Source organism: Diorhabda carinulata, chromosome 4, assembly GCF_026250575.1.
Source record: "Diorhabda carinulata isolate Delta chromosome 4, icDioCari1.1, whole genome shotgun sequence".
Taxonomy (NCBI): Eukaryota; Metazoa; Arthropoda; class Insecta; order Coleoptera; family Chrysomelidae; genus Diorhabda; species Diorhabda carinulata.
Window position 1 is genome coordinate 7,273,530 of NC_079463.1, and position 16,203 is coordinate 7,289,732.

Below are 16,203 nucleotides of genomic sequence, written 5' to 3' on the forward strand. Positions count from 1 at the left end.
TCGTGTTTAAAAATTGATATCTTTTATGTCTATAATCACTTTCTAACCACCTCTTCCATATACGAGGAGTGGGGCTTCCATTTTCTCAAGGGAAAACTCAAGTTGTTGTTTCTTCAACTAGTTTGTTATTGCCACCAACATTCTTTGTATTATGATTATTTGTTACAATATCTTTATTTCAGTTCATCATTCTATTTCTTCACGAATCGATGATTTTTCTGGGCACTTTCCTCTTCCAAGTTTTTCTACCATAAAAAATATAAAATAGACATATTTGAATTTGGTAAATAATTTATTTGTATATACATATTACAAATACAGCATTTATATAATTTGCAAACTATAAAAATACACAAAAACATATCTGAATTTCATTCAAGAAGCTATATCAATATTTACAAAATAATTCAAGTTAATATGCTAAAATATAATTATAAAAAGTCATGTTTTAATTAAAAGTCTCATAAATATAATATCACAATTTCAGGAAATATATTTTCGAGTGAAAATACATGTATCATATGGAAATAAATGATTTTTTTTTTGAAAAATCAATGAATTCAATACCAAAAGCAAATTAATTCATGAAAATTATTCTTTATTACATAATAAGCATACTACATTGACATTTTCGGGGAAGAAATAAAAATCAACGTTACAGAACAAATTACCAAAGCTGCGTCATAACTAGATTTCTCTAAATAAGTTTTTCATCCCAAAATTGTATTGCCCGATCTCCACAAAGTAGGAGTACCCTAAACGTGCAAATTCAAACTTTTACTGATATTTCAAATGTACCAGATTATTGAATTCTTTTTTTTATCCCCAATGCGATGGTCACAATATCAACTTTGCCAAATTAATATTATCCCAATGTCAAAAATGCATGCAAATTCTTATAATGATAGGAAAGAAAAAGAGCCGTTTTTCCACGTACTCTTGAGATAATCAAAAATTTGCTTTGATTGAAGAATTCAACCCAATTTTATATTACCAATAATGGGGAGGCCTTGTCGTTCCTGATAGTCTATGTAATCCCTTCGCAGTTCCTTTGTGACGCTCTCATTCAACTATAGAGGCTCTTTAAAATTGGAGAATCTTTGGGCCGTTAATGGCTTGGAAACATAAAACCATAAAACAATGAGAGCTTGACTGTTGCAGAGACTGTATCGTAGTTTCCTCATCTATTCCAAAGACGCGACAGTCCGGATCAATTGCTCTTCCTGCCTGTATTCCACGAATATGGACATTTGAGTTTTTCATTGGTCGTTGATGACTTGGAAACAAAGCTCTTCCACTAGGTCAAATGGGTCAAATCAAATTTCGAAATATGTTAACGAGAACTCGATGATTACAGAGAATATTTCGTAGTTTCCTCATCTACTGCACATCACCACCTGCAATATCTGCTTGCCTCTATTTAACTGTAGTATTTTCGCATTAGGACTACCCAAGCTTCAATTTCCATCGACCGATACGATGAAATTTCAAATATTCATTTAGTTACAAAATTTCAATTGAATTCCCTTAAAATTAACATCTTAATCACAAAATATTATTATCACAGAAAGAGTCTTATCTAAAAACTAATCTACAAATCAGTATATTTTTGATGTTTCTTATTATGTACAGTTAGATCGGATGATGTTGTGAATTTTTTGTCACAAGTATTACAAGAATATGGTTTCTCCCCTGTGTGTATACGAAGATGAACCTTGAGACTAGAAGATTGTGTAAATTTTTTACCACACACGAAACAAGGATACGGTTTCTCTCCTGTGTGAGTTCGCATGTGTTTTTCTAAATATTGTGACCTAGAAAATAATTACTAACTTCAATTACAAGAAATAATTTATAACTAGAGAAAATATAATACAGTAGGATCTCATTAATACAGCACTATATATGGATTCTTTTATTCGTGATGATTTATATTTCAAAGATAAATATAATATATTCTTTTTTGATAATTGGTTCATCCAAAATTTTAAGTCATACATTTTTGAGTTCTACTTTTCTCAAACCCTTTCCAACGAAGTATGCCACGACTAGCCTTGCTATTTAAAAAGTCTGTACTTGTCAAGGGTAGGAGGTAAAAAGGATGATGTTTTTTTCGTTTGTTATAAAATACCTCGATTAAAATAAAAATTAGACAGTTTCGAGGATTTTTCATCTTTATCTGAAATAACGGTGGGTAAGATTTAATATCCTCGCCGTATATTTAATAATAGATAATAGATTTTACCTAGTGAACTGTCTATCGCAAACAGTACACGTCGACAAATTCTCTCCGGTGTGCGTACGAGTATGTTCCGCCAGGTAAGCTGCCGACGTAAACTTTTTATCACAAGTAACACACGTGAATTTTTCTCCAGTATGTTTCATCATATGCGACTGTAATTCTGAAGCGTAATTGCAAACTTTATGACATACTGTACATTTATACGGCTGCCGACCTGTGTGTTCTCGCATATGGACCGTCAGTTGAGAGGAATGAGTAAACTTTGAGTTGCAAATCTGAAAACAAAAAAAAACATGTACACCACTGGTCACCTATATTTATGTAGTCATCATTATTGGTAAAAATGTCATGGGAAACAAAACAAAACAGTTTACATCTGTGTCAAGTGTCAACTCTAAAAATAAAGTTGTAAAGGGTCACAAACACACCCTCGCTGGAGTCTAAAGCACTATATTTGCTTTTTTGTCTCTATCTCTAAAAATATCAATTCTTTTTACCTTCACTTTAGTTATTCAGTCGATTTATTTAATTTGTCTCTAGTTCTTTTTGTTTACTCTATCTGACTCTACTCCTACTAAATATCCATACCAATTTAACTTATTCTATTATTTGTTCCTTTTTTGATATTTTTCCAATTTCTTGGTTCAATATTTAATAGAAATAAAAAAGTGTCCAAGAGTTAAAAGCAAATTATTGAAACTTACTTTGCAATTAAATTTCTCTCCTGTATGTTTTTTTATGTGCACATTCAGATGTGAAGATTGAGTAAAAGTTTTATCGCAAATAGTACACGAGTACGGTCTTTCTCCAGTATGCGTTTTAATATGAGAATTCAATATGTACGTGCTTGCAAATTTTTTGCCACACATTGTACACGAATATGGTTTTTCGCCTGTATGAGTTCGCATATGAACCTGAAAAAAAAATATGATAAACAAATCAAGTATGTAAAATATAATAAAGAAATCATTATCCTTATACCATTTAACAAAATGGAACATACAATTACGAGATATGTAGGAAAGTAGGTATATTCAGAAAATTTTTAGACTAATAATTGCATATACAGGAGTAACGTTCTACCTCAACATTACAAGAAATTTTCTCGCCAGTGAAACTCAACAACCGTTTCTTGAATTTTCCAAACCATCCTTTACTTTTTTTTAATCTATATCCTTTTCAAAAATCTTCCACCACAGATTATTAATATTCCACTTTTATTTTTTGTTATGTAAAAGTATATATTAGGAATTGTCTCTGGTTATAGATTCCAGAAGTCCTATTAATAATTATTATACGTTTTGTTACATAAACAAACAAACCTTCAAATCAGCCGATGTTAAGCAACGTCTATCACAACAAGTACAAGCATAAGGTTTTTCACCCGTATGGGACTTCATGTGCATAGTAAGTTCTCCCTTAATTGTAAATCGCTTATTACATACTGCACACTGAAATGGTTTTTCGCCTGTGTGGCGACGGATATGCTCTCGAAGATGCGAAGAGTGATAAAACCTGGAAATATATCAGATTGTAATGATTCTTAATATTTTTTTGCTTTTTAACCATATGTACTATACATATGGTTATATATATATATATATATATATATATATATATATATATATATATATATATATATATATATATATATATATATATATATATAATGTATAGTACATATGTAACCAATTTAAATGTTAAACCTCTTTTGATTGAAAATTTCGAAAATAGGTAAAAAATTAATGTCAAAATATTTTGATAAATACCGAGATATATTGAAACGTGTACTTTTTACCTCTTTTAAAAGTTATTTTCAATCAGAAGAAACCTAAAATAAAGACTATATAGTAACAAAAACATATCTAGTATAAAAAATAAGAAATTAAAGAAAAATATACTACTAATTACTAATTTTTCTAGGTAGCAAAAATATAAGAAGAAAAATTAATTCATTAAAAATTCACTTTTATATTCCTTAAAAATCCTACCTACCTCTTTATACAATATTTGCATTCAAAAGGTTTTTCTCCTGTATGAGTTCTAAGATGAATTCTTAAATTTGATTTTTTTTTATAGGATTTGCCACATTCCTTGCATGTGAATCCTGTAGATCCATTTACATCTGAGTCGTCTTGCTTGGGTGTAGGTGGCCTTACTTGAACTCCTTGAATAAATAATAATCAATGATATATCTTTAACTACTACTATACTGTAAAACAAATATCATACAATACATGTATAATAACACCTACTATTGAACAACCATATAATGTTTCATTATAAGCTGCCCAGCATAAACTTCCAACAGGTATTTGAGCTTGAGAATACAATTCAAATTGTTAGACTAGAACAATTGATAGATATAATGCACAACCCATAATATTTAGTATAATGCGCAAATTATTAAATATTTAATCTATTAAAAAGAAATTGAACGTTTTGTATGAAAATATCCTTCAGAACATAATTTTACTATTCAATTTAACTAAAACATATTAAAAAATGATTTTTTACCCACATCCACTGCATGTTACTCACTTTTCCTAAATTCTCCCTTGCCTTTCAGCCAATAAGGCAGCCATAAATGGCACAAAACTTTTCCATTTTTTAGTAAAAATAATTCTAACAAAATAAATTAATATTAAAACCTCCTGAATCGCGCAGCCATTGACAAAAAAGATATTATGATCTGAGTATAATATTGTGTACATAAATACTGTGAAAAATTCTAAACTGTTCAGACTCCTGGTATCTATACTTCGTTGTACACAACTAACAGTTATTTGAAGCTCTGTAGTAATAATAAATGAGACATACCTGTATTTCTTTTAATAATTTGTCGAATAGGAACAGCTATGAAATTTGTGGAATTTGAAACGGGTTGGTGAACATTTGGCAAAGATCCTAGAACAATTGTATGTAGATCGTTATGATGTTGCATTTGAGTTGTTTCAATTTCTGTATTATGAGACTGTTGATCTATTTGTTCCTGTTGGGGCACATCTTGCATCTGTGATTCAATAAAAAATATAAAAACATTAATCTTCAAACTTTTTATACCGGGAAAATATTTGTTTATTCAGATGAAATTCCAATTGCATAGATCTCTTCCAATGACCTAAACAACTATAATTTAAAGCTTTTATAATATCAAATTGTTTGATATTATGCAAGGCTTAGATAAAGGAGGTTAGAGAAATAACAGGACAATAAGAAAAAGTGTGTATGCCAAGCAGAAATAATATAAGAAAACAAATAAAAACTTATGAATAAATACCATCTACAAAAATCACGAATCAATAAGGTTAGATTAGATGCATAGTTTTATAAACATTTTTCCTAGCAATCATACTGGGAGCACTAAGCACCAAATTCCAAATTTTTAAAAAATATAAGTAAACTGTGCCGCTTTATGAGCTTATAATATTTTTCTTCAAAAATTATTTAATTTGTAATGCAAAATTATATAACAGATAACACCACAAAATACTGTGGCAAAAGACAAATAAAACTAACATTCTGACAGCAGCAGAGGAAGCACTTGGCAGAAGAAAAGTCAATATGTCGATCACAAAAAATAAAAAGCCCTGGTTTACCAATGAAATAAAACTCCTTGGTGTAGAAAAAAAAAGCCTATCCGAATATCAAAGCCTAAAAACAGAAAAAGATATATTATAGTACGAAACAGATATATCTAATATGATAAGAAGCAGAGCGAGTAGACAAATCACATTAGAAACCTATATTCAGGTGACCAGGAGGATGATACTCCTTATAAACTGAAACTGATATTTTTGAATTCATCGAGAGGGAGGTTGAAACGGCGATCCTAAAGTTGAAAAATACAAGTTTTCCAGGACTGGACAATATAAGCAACAAAATGAATTGAATGTAGTGACAACTCAATAAAAAAGATGATAGTATTATGTATTAAGGTCGGCAGGCAAAACAAGCATTTAAGAAGTCAACTACCAGATGTATAAGCAGGCAGATCTCCAAGTAGATATGCCAAATCATGGATATCAACACCACAATGATACAAGGCGAGCCCTAAAATAAGTGGATAAGAAGAATTAGATGGTATTGATATCCAGATAAGTAATATAGACCCCACATTATTGAATTATTGGCATTTAAAATAAAAAGTAATCAGTTCATCATATAGGTACTAGCACAGAAAAGTGTTTCATTAGATTTAGACCACCAATTTTAATAATCCATTGACATTATTAAAATATTTATTACTGATTTTCATTACCTGCAGATGATGAGGTTCTTGAGATTGGTATTGTAGATGTGTCTGACTTTGACATGATTGTTCTTGTAATATAGACTGTTGTTTATCAGGTACACTATCTTGAATTAACGAATTTGCTTTTACATATTCTGATTCACTCATAAATTCTAAAAAATAATTTAACTATGTCAAAGAAGTTTTTTCTACAAAGTCCTCACAAGCAGCTCCAATTTTGATATATTTTTTTTTCATATTATTTACAATTAGAACCCTTTTGGAACTGATTTAGGCATATTATTTATTAGTGTATTAAAATAGAAAATTAGGAAAGAAAAAGTGGAGGCAATTAAAATATTAATTCTAAGGAAAGCAACACAAAGAGACAAGAGACTTCTGAATTGATGAAATATAAGTATAATAAGGATATAAATAAATTATCCTAATTACACACTGTGATAATGATGAATGTACACCTCATGCAAAAATGCAAATCTAAATGATTATGTCAAAAACTAGAGAGAATTCTAAGCTTTCCAAGATCTTAATCTTAATTGCTATATGCACCTCTGCTCTGTTAGTTCTTTTTAATATTCTTCAGGTAACATGAGAATAAAGAAAATCACTCAAAACCATCAATAATTTTATGAATTATAAGCATATGTCTGAAATTAATCTCATATCAAGTGTTACACCCCAACTAATAAACAAAAATAACTATTTTCCATAATAAACTGAAAAATTGAAATTTTTATAAAAAAATACTCAAAACAAAATTAATTTTATCTAATATTATGCATATTATTTAAACAATAATGAATTGGAGCTTACTTTTTAAGACTTCTGAAGATTGCCTATTTTATTTATTCATAAACATAAATATATATAAAAATATATAAAATAATGGTTAAATAACTCACCTATTCTTGATTCATTTTCTTCAGAACTAGAACTTCTTTCCATATCACATGCATTGCCTACTAAATCATCTTGTTTAGCCAGTTCTTCATCATTATCTAAAAAATGTTTCAAGTGAATATATTCAGAGTTTTGTGGATCTTCATTGATCAAAGTTGAATCTTGACTGTTGGTTGCAGAAGTCAATGCAAAATCAAATTTTGTAGGTGTTGTTAACGTACGATTTTGTAGATTTATTTCCAACTTTGATATGTATCTAAAACGAAGAGTTTAAGTATCAAAACATGCTTAGACTAAAAAACTTATTCGATCCAATGTAAACCTACCTATTTAATGTTTGATCGGATTCAAGACAAACAATACGAAAGTCATAGGCCACACGTAGGCGATCAATGCATGTTGAACAAATTAAAGGCAGGCTATCCTTCACCCAAGACTGAAATACAAGTACCTTAGTAAATTCAGTATTCAACTTCAATATATCTATCTTATAGCATTTGATATTTACCACTTCAGATACGCAAGCGACAAGTTTATCAAAAAATTTTATAGAATCAGAATCTTGAACCTCGGTAGAAGTAAGAGCACAATCTACTCTTAAACAAGTTCTACAACACTCTGTAACGTTAAGAGCATTATCCATTGTTTACATAGATGTGTGTTTTTAGTTTAGTCCATTTTTTATTTGTAATTTAACAAAAAGGTTAAGATAAAGATGATAAACATAGAACTTAACACTATGACAAACCATAGATATATAATCCATAGATTATTGTCATTTCCTATAGTCTACCAAAAAGAAATCCCCAAAACTATAATCGGGCAAACCCGATCAAAATCTGAATGTTCGGAAAGGGTAAATTCCACTTATCACTCACGACAATCACGTTCATGACCACGATCTTTCTCGTTTCACTTAGTTCATACTTAGTCATGTGCAATGCATCAAAAGTAATACGAATCGCGTAGACTAACTGAAGCTTTTAGGGAATATAAGAAAGTATCTATATTATCATCATAATCAAAATGACGACCGTGAGGGGAACAATCGACTTTCTTGATGCACCCATAGTTTCTACAGTTTCCGAACGACATTTAACGCGATCCTAATTACTTTCCCACCATATATATCATAATCATTCAAAACAGGTTTTTTGATTATATAGAGACTTCATATTAAAAATAGAGAGACCAAGTCCAAGGTATGAACAGCTGATAGAGAGATAAAGAGCAAGGATGATCTACTTAACCAAATATGTCAGTCTATCTTCTGACGTCAAAAATTACACAAAATTAGTTTATAGTAAAAAGGAAATGAGCAACATAACAAAAACTAATGTGGCTTCTTTCATGCAAACCTTGCTTTATTCATCTTTCACATGATGACTGCACGCTTGCTGTAATATGTGACGTCACAAAATTGGATTGTATTGGATTAATGAAAGTAGACCGTCCTATACCTTGTGGAAGAGTCTTTGCATCGTATACCACTTTTTAGTTCTCTACTTTAGTCTGGTTGGATCGCTATGACGTCGAAGCGTCGAATGATAGGGATTGCAAAGGAGAAAAATGTTTCAATTTTATAGAGAGAGGGGGTGTTATGCCGAGGCTCTTTATCTCTCTTCCAATAGTAGGATTCCACTTAGAGGCTCTCTCTATTTCTAATATCAACTTTATGGTCTATAATCCAGTCTGCAGTTTTCTGAATTCTGTGTTAAATTTGACATTTAAGTGTCAATTGTCATTTGATTGATGAAAATGATAGATTTAATATTATATCCTATGCGTTCGCGTTTTATAGAATTATTGTGTGATTGCTTTTCGTGAATGTGCGGTGTTTAACGGCTATCAAATTAATATCGTTTCCTCAAAATTTTCAACACTCTCCCATTCTTAGATATAAATAAAAATGTCAATGATTGTGGAAGGAGATCGCGAAGAGGGTGAAATCGTCGATGACGAGTTTGAGGAAATTTCGGATAATTCAATAATATTTTCATTTAATGAAACGGGTAAGTCTCTTAATTATACAGAACAATTACCAGTTATTTCTTTGAGCAGTGTCAGCGAGTATGAAGACGAAAACGAACACATAAAAGTAAGAAGTATGAGGAAATTCCATGAAAAGTATCGACATCATCGCCATCACCGTCATAAATTGAAAAAGAGAATGAGGGGTAAATATTTCAGGAAGCTGCACAGGATGAAAAAGTGGAAAAGGCTTGTAACACATAGTACTAGTTCCAGTTTTGATTCAGATGAAAGTCTTGATGAAGATTTGGATAGTGAACTTCAGACTCAATTGAAAGCTGCCATTAAAGTAGAAAAGACTGACAATCACACAAATAGCCTAAGAAATAGACTTAAAGCTATGGTTAAAGTGGATATTGAAAAAAAGGAAAAAACAAGCGATAATCCTAAATCAGATAGTGATGATAAAATAAGTGAACAAAAAACACAGTTAAGTGAACAAACTGATGAAGTAGATAATGAATTAATGCAGTTACGAGTCGAGGCTTTAAGATCTGCTGTTCTGAATAAATTGGCACATAGGAAAAAAAGGAAGAAAGAGGACACTGAAATAAATGAAGATGTTAATTTTGATACCAACAAAGAAAACAATAATAATAAAAATGTAGGTAACAAAAAACCATGTTTGAATGTTGAAGTACAAGAAGAGAATAATACTCCACCAGATGAAGATGAGGATATCCTTAGAGCTGTATTATTAGCATCTCTTTCAAAAAAACATTCCAATGGTGAAATAAAAAAGACAAAGTTACCTCCAATTGATTCAAAATGTAATGAAACAAATGCGAATATTAAAAAAACGGTAGTACCACTAAGACATCACATACCTCATAACATAAAGCCTATAATAATAAATGTTAGTAGTGATTCAGAATCAGAGGCTGATACAAATGGAACCAATAATAAAAATACAAACATTAATCAGGAAATTGAAAATACTGTAGAACATTTTTTGAGAGAGCAAAGAGCACGTGTTGAGGCTCAGATGAAACAGAAACAAATTTCACGCCATAAACTTATTGTAAAAAATAATATTCCTAAGCAGATCCAACGCCAAAATTCTGACGAATCTGTGCTTCTAGAAAAATCTTCTGTTAGGTTATTACCGAAAACAAAACAATTAGAATATCAAAGACTTGTACAAAAATTAAAAAATGCTCAAAAGAAATCTAGGATCAGAAAACCTTTGATTAGAGGGTGTGAAGGAGCCACTTCTCAAAGAAAAAATTGTCATCAAAAGATTAATGGACCAGAACCAAATAAAATATTCGATTTTAAACAGGAAGCAAGAACATTACACAACATTTTGAAGGGAATGCAGAAACAGCAAAATGGAAGGTACATATTACAGATTTTGTTTATTGAATTATTATTTATTATAATTTTATTAAAGTTGAAATGCTGAAAAAGGTTATATTTTTATGATAGATACATGTGATGAATATCAATTGGATACAGGTGCAATTACTATATTAGTTTCACAATAATATAGAAATGATTTTAGGGTTTTGCTTTATATGAATAGTTCATTCCAAGATATTTCACCCTGACTTACCTTCAAACCAATAAAAACTTCTTTAATTTGTGTAGGCATTCCCAAACAAGTTTGGATTTTATTATATTGGAGCTTAAAGCTCTAATGGCTGCTTGTGTATCGGACAGATTGATGATTTTCTGTTTGCAATAGTTCCTATCTAGATTGAACTGGACACATTTTGCAATTGCATCAATTACTGCTTTAAAAATGCTTGGTGTGTTGCCCAGTCTTTTAGAGTGTTTGGTTATGGGCCCGTATACTCCTATTTCAGTTCTGTCTGCTGCTTTAGAGCCGCCAATGTACTATTTCATAGCATTTCTGTTCATTTCTTGAATGGTGTTTTGATCCCACTGACTTCTGCACCTTAGTATTGAGGTACATTTTTTCCTCAAAGCTAAACTTTTTTAGTATTTCATCCTGAGGCATGTCCCAGGAACATTCTGAGTGATGTTTTTCCCTCCTCGCTTTCCAGTACTATGTGGAGAATTGTAAGATATAGAATCACTTCTAGTGCAGATGTTGGGCATGCTTTCATGGCCTCTGTTGCACATATGCCAGCCCATCTTTGTACTTTCAGGAGATTGTAAGAGATTGTAGGCTTGTAATTGGTTAAGGTGATTATGTAGTATGTAAGATGCCTCCACTGGACCTCCATGTCTTATTAGGATGGCATATAACAATTTAAATTTAATGTACAATTAAAAATTTGATAAAAACAATTGTATTATTTCATTGATACTGTAATAGTTTGGAATTAACAACTACCTATTCCGGGATTAATACTGCTAATTACCTGATGTTTATTGAAGTCAAGATGAATATCTTGGAAGGAACTATGTGACTTAAATGATACCTGATTACGTTTCATATGTTGTAACCAAATAATAATATCAAGGTGTGGCTATTAAATCATGAGACTCGTTTACATATAATTCACAACTACATAAATCAAAACACATGCAGTACTTCCAAATTTCATACCCATTTTTTCAAAATAGCTAATAATAAATAACTCAATAGTCTCAATCCTGAATTTGATGACGCAACACATTTTTCTTTTTTTTATATTTGCTCAAGATAATCTACTTACAGAGTATGGTTGAAATATAAACGTTTGCAGATATTCTTCATAGTATATGTTACTTATTGCTTAGTTATAATACCTGTTTCTTGTTGAAAAGGTATGTTGTGTGTTTGCAATAACACTAAACCTAACTTAACACTTTTACTGACTATGTTTTGATAACAGTTCAAAAACTAAATAATTATTAAGATTAGGGCTTTCTAATAATTATATAAAAAAGTGGATCTGTTGTCACCTCATCGTTTTCTAAGAAATATTGAATTCACAATGAAATTTGAATATTTCACAAAGCAGGGGTTAACACTCTTATTATAGGTGCTTTCTAGGACTGTAGCTCAGTGATCAACATTTTTATATCATCTACAGCAAGTATAGTTATTGTATAGCCACAACTTGTCACAACAGACAAAATATGAATAAATGTATCAGTACAAAATAATGTTCGAAAAGTTTTGTTAAGTACATGTAATACAAGTATAAGATTAATTACAATTGAATGTACTGATTGCAATGAATTGAATTAAATAAATTTTTTTAAGCAAGTAAAATCTTGTCAACTGTTGGAATTTTAATACAGAAAAATGAACCCTTAATATGTTTTTATTAATAAGATGTTAGTGTTGTAAATAGGATGTAAAAATTTGACTTAGGTACAAAAAATTTGAATATATATATTTAATAATTAATACATTAGTGAATTATGTACAAACATAGGCATGCTAAACAAAATAAGTGAAACTAGAAATTCTAATATAATTAATTTTTATTTAGTATGTGTTCAAGAATGTTGTCCAGGCATATCAATAACTTGTTATAATTGAGACATAATAACCACACCTGAAATTCATATTCATTCTTTGATAATGAATTGTTTTTTATCGACGAAAATGCGTCATATTTTTTCATTATTTTCAATAATTCTCAGAAATTTCAATCTCTCAGAAATGAAAAAGTAATATAACTAACAATACATGCAAATTATTATTTATTCCTATTGTTTCAAAGTAGAACATAAAGTACACGATAGTATTTTTAATATCTATACGGCATAACCTCAAACTTTTTTCAATTTTATGAATTATCAGTCAAATGTTTCATGTCATTCTCGAAGACAATTAATAACAATGAAAATAAATGCGAAAATTTTAATATATCGGTGACACCTGTAGATAATTGTGAATTACCTGTTGAGCCTGTAAACTTACAGAAACCTGTGTTTTCATGAGTAACGTCTGCAAAAAATTGTAACCGTGACTTACCTTTGACTGTGTAATTTTGCAGCAATCAGTATTCATCGATAGTGGTAGAGGCTATAGAAGCTTGCAACTTTCACTCGGATGTTGACTATGTTAGTTTGCAGCAATCTTCCACATCGCCATTAAGATCTGACCGAGTCTTGCCTATTAACTGTTTAAGCTTTCAACAACCATAAGGGCTCATCAGCAGTGATAGCGTCTATAGAAAGCTTAGGAATCTTCGATCATGACTTACTATTGAGTTTGTTAGCTTACAGTAACCGTTGTGTTCATTGGCAGCGCCTGCCAAAAACTATGATAATGACTTGCCTTAGACTCTTGTCTGTTGAATTTGTTACTTCACAGCAACTTTTCGTCTGTAAAAAAATTGTGCATGTCACTTGCCTTTGACTGTAGTGTGCAGAAACTATCAGTGTTCTTCAACAGGGTTAGCGACTTTAGAAGCATGTTAATTTTAATTTTGTACATAGATATTAAAAATACTATTTCAATTTGAAAGTGGGTTGGTTTCTCAACAATTAAAACTTATGTATTACCTATATACGTAAATTGATAAAAATTGTCCATGATAATTTTTGATTTGATAAAGATCTACTGAATTTATTATTACATAACTAATGCATCTATTGGTTATGGACATCTTAAAAAACGAAATGGAACCAAAGATTACAGATAGAAGAAAAATATGTTATTCTCACTCCGATCATCAGAAAAATAAATGAAACAACAACTGAGAGAAAGAAGTATGATCAAGAAGTCAAACGATTGGTAGCAGAATTAGCAGAAACTAGAAGAAAATTACAGGAAACCCACAAGAATTTCTCGGAATGTGTTAAGGAGTTATTCATTAAAAAAAATGAAATTGATAAAAGGTTAGTTCTTAACACAACCATTCAAAAATCTCTTCATTTCAACATGTTTCATTCTTATATCTATTATTTGTACATTATGAAAAATTATATTTTCCATTCGAATTATTGTTTTAGTACGTCAGTACCAAATGAAAAAGGATCAAAAGTACCTGTAACATCTACACCAAACAAATCCGAACTCCCTTTGGTACCATTAGATATAACTGTCGACGGTACTCCCAATGTTTCTAAAACCCCTAATCTAAAAGCTGACGAAATCTGTCAGGACTTGAATACTTTTAAGGCAGCAGAAATTGAAGGTGACGCTATTGATGATACAAAATTAACAATTCAAGCTACTAAAGAGAAACATATAGTTTTTAAAATTGATGGAGTGGAAGTTGAAAACAATGTAGATGCGAAGATTAACAAATTTAGTAAAGTTGAAAATGACATTGAATCAGGAGATCCCAATGATGTTAACAATAAATTCGAAACGTTTCCTAATTATGTATCTCCGTTGGATAATGTACACAGGTATAATTTTAATAAATAATAATTGATGAATTTTTAAATTTTTGCATAACTTGAGTGTTATATAACACATCATTCAATAAGTAATGTGACTAACTAAGAAATCTCCTTCAAGACCAATACAATCATTCCAACGCTTCTCTAACTTCTCAATGCCATACTTGTAGAAGGATTTGTCTTTTGTTTCAAATTGGATTCAGCTTCAGCAATTGCTTCTTCATTTGACTATACAGTGAATGAAGAAGCAATTCGAAGTGTAATTTAACCATCGTTGTCATAGAGTTTAAATGGCAGCACAGTGTTTCCATGTTCAGTTTCTTCTAATTCTTACAGTACATACACCCTGTATAAACTTGCTGGAAACTTATTGTCTTTTTTAATATTTACTGAAAATTTGTTTTTATTTATTATGAATTTATAAACTGGCGCATGTTTTTATATATTTAATTTAATTTTGCAGAAAAAATAACTATGATCCGTTTGTGATAATGTGTCCCTATGACATTAATGGAAACTGTCGTGATCCAGAGTGCACTTACACCCATTATTCCAGATAAGTGTACATCAATTTTTTTATAAATGATTTTCAAAGAGAACTTTTTAATTTTTTTTTATAATTGGTTATTTATATTTACTTACCTCATATTTTAAAATTTAATGCTCTTTAGTATTTTTTTTAAGTACAAACTTATACGTTGCCATTTTCGTAATTGTGCGGAAAGATAAACATTTCTTTTTACCAAATATTTTCATCGATCGTATATATATATATTATCTTTATATTTGTTATTTTCTCGTTATTTTTGTATCTTATATGATTAAATAAACAAAATTTTCATCATATTTTGTTTTATTACCCTTTAATAACCTTACAATATCGATTAAAGCAGAAGTTCTTTATATTGCATTTATTTTTAATATGACCCAATTAAGGATGGCGATTCTTTCCAAAAAAGATCGATTCGAATCGTAAACTTATGCATTGATTAATAAAAAAATCGATTTTTTCAAGTATGTATTTAAGATGCAAACATGTCCCAAGTAGGAATGGCGATGCTTTCTAAAAAAGATCGATTCATAAAAAAATCGAGGTCTAAAAAATCTTAAGCTTATACGAAACGGCAGTCGCGGATCAACGATAGTTGTCCAACTTTTAAATGAGAAGCAAATCGATAAAGCTTTTTGACTTTTTTGTACCAACTAACGAGTTGACAGTATCTGCGCTTTAGTATATACTTTTAAACATATAATACACACCAAAACAGTTGTTCAAATCAAACTTGTATGTATGCGCTAGCCCTTAATAACGAGTAACGTTATCCTTCCATCACAATTGTGCTAAAAAGATAACGTTTTGATACTTCCCAAGACATTGAGAAGGCCATGACATATCAGATGAAAGTGATTATAAAAAACTTATCCAGAAATACTTCCAATCATAGATTCGGCGTTGGATAGCAAAGGACAGTACTTCTAAGAAGATTTATTAAAATATTTAATTTTTTTTAAACAA

The 16,203-nt window shown here is 30.2% G+C and overlaps 2 protein-coding genes across 4 annotated transcripts; one reads left to right on the plus strand and one right to left on the minus strand.

Annotated features, from left to right (window-relative positions):
• Positions 1-273: 273 nt before the first annotated feature.
• On the minus strand, positions 274-8,505 carry LOC130892704 (zinc finger protein ZFP2-like). Of its 3 annotated transcripts, none has more exons than XM_057798257.1 (10): positions 7,906-8,505; positions 7,724-7,833; positions 7,400-7,653; positions 6,504-6,649; positions 5,063-5,255; positions 4,238-4,409; positions 3,565-3,757; positions 2,947-3,156; positions 2,246-2,517; positions 274-1,814 (listed from the first exon to the last, which is right to left on the minus strand). In XM_057798257.1, the coding sequence occupies exons 1-10, from the start codon at positions 8,038-8,040 to the stop codon at positions 1,592-1,594; spliced, it is 1,908 nt and encodes a 635-aa protein (XP_057654240.1). In that variant the 5' UTR covers positions 8,041-8,505; the 3' UTR covers positions 274-1,591. The 3 variants fall into 3 exon arrangements, with proteins under 3 accessions (XP_057654240.1, XP_057654238.1, XP_057654241.1); XM_057798255.1 differs by having other exon boundaries at positions 7,724-7,848; positions 7,906-8,302; XM_057798258.1 differs by having other exon boundaries at positions 280-2,179; positions 7,906-8,303.
• A 617-nt stretch (positions 8,506-9,122) lies between these two features.
• LOC130892958 (putative leucine-rich repeat-containing protein DDB_G0290503) lies at positions 9,123-15,531 on the plus strand. Its single transcript, XM_057798709.1, has 4 exons — positions 9,123-10,766; positions 13,971-14,177; positions 14,292-14,693; positions 15,151-15,531. Exons 1-4 carry the CDS (start codon positions 9,307-9,309, stop codon positions 15,245-15,247), a joined length of 2,166 nt encoding a protein of 721 aa, XP_057654692.1. The 5' UTR covers positions 9,123-9,306; the 3' UTR covers positions 15,248-15,531.
• Positions 15,532-16,203: the final 672 nt, after the last annotated feature.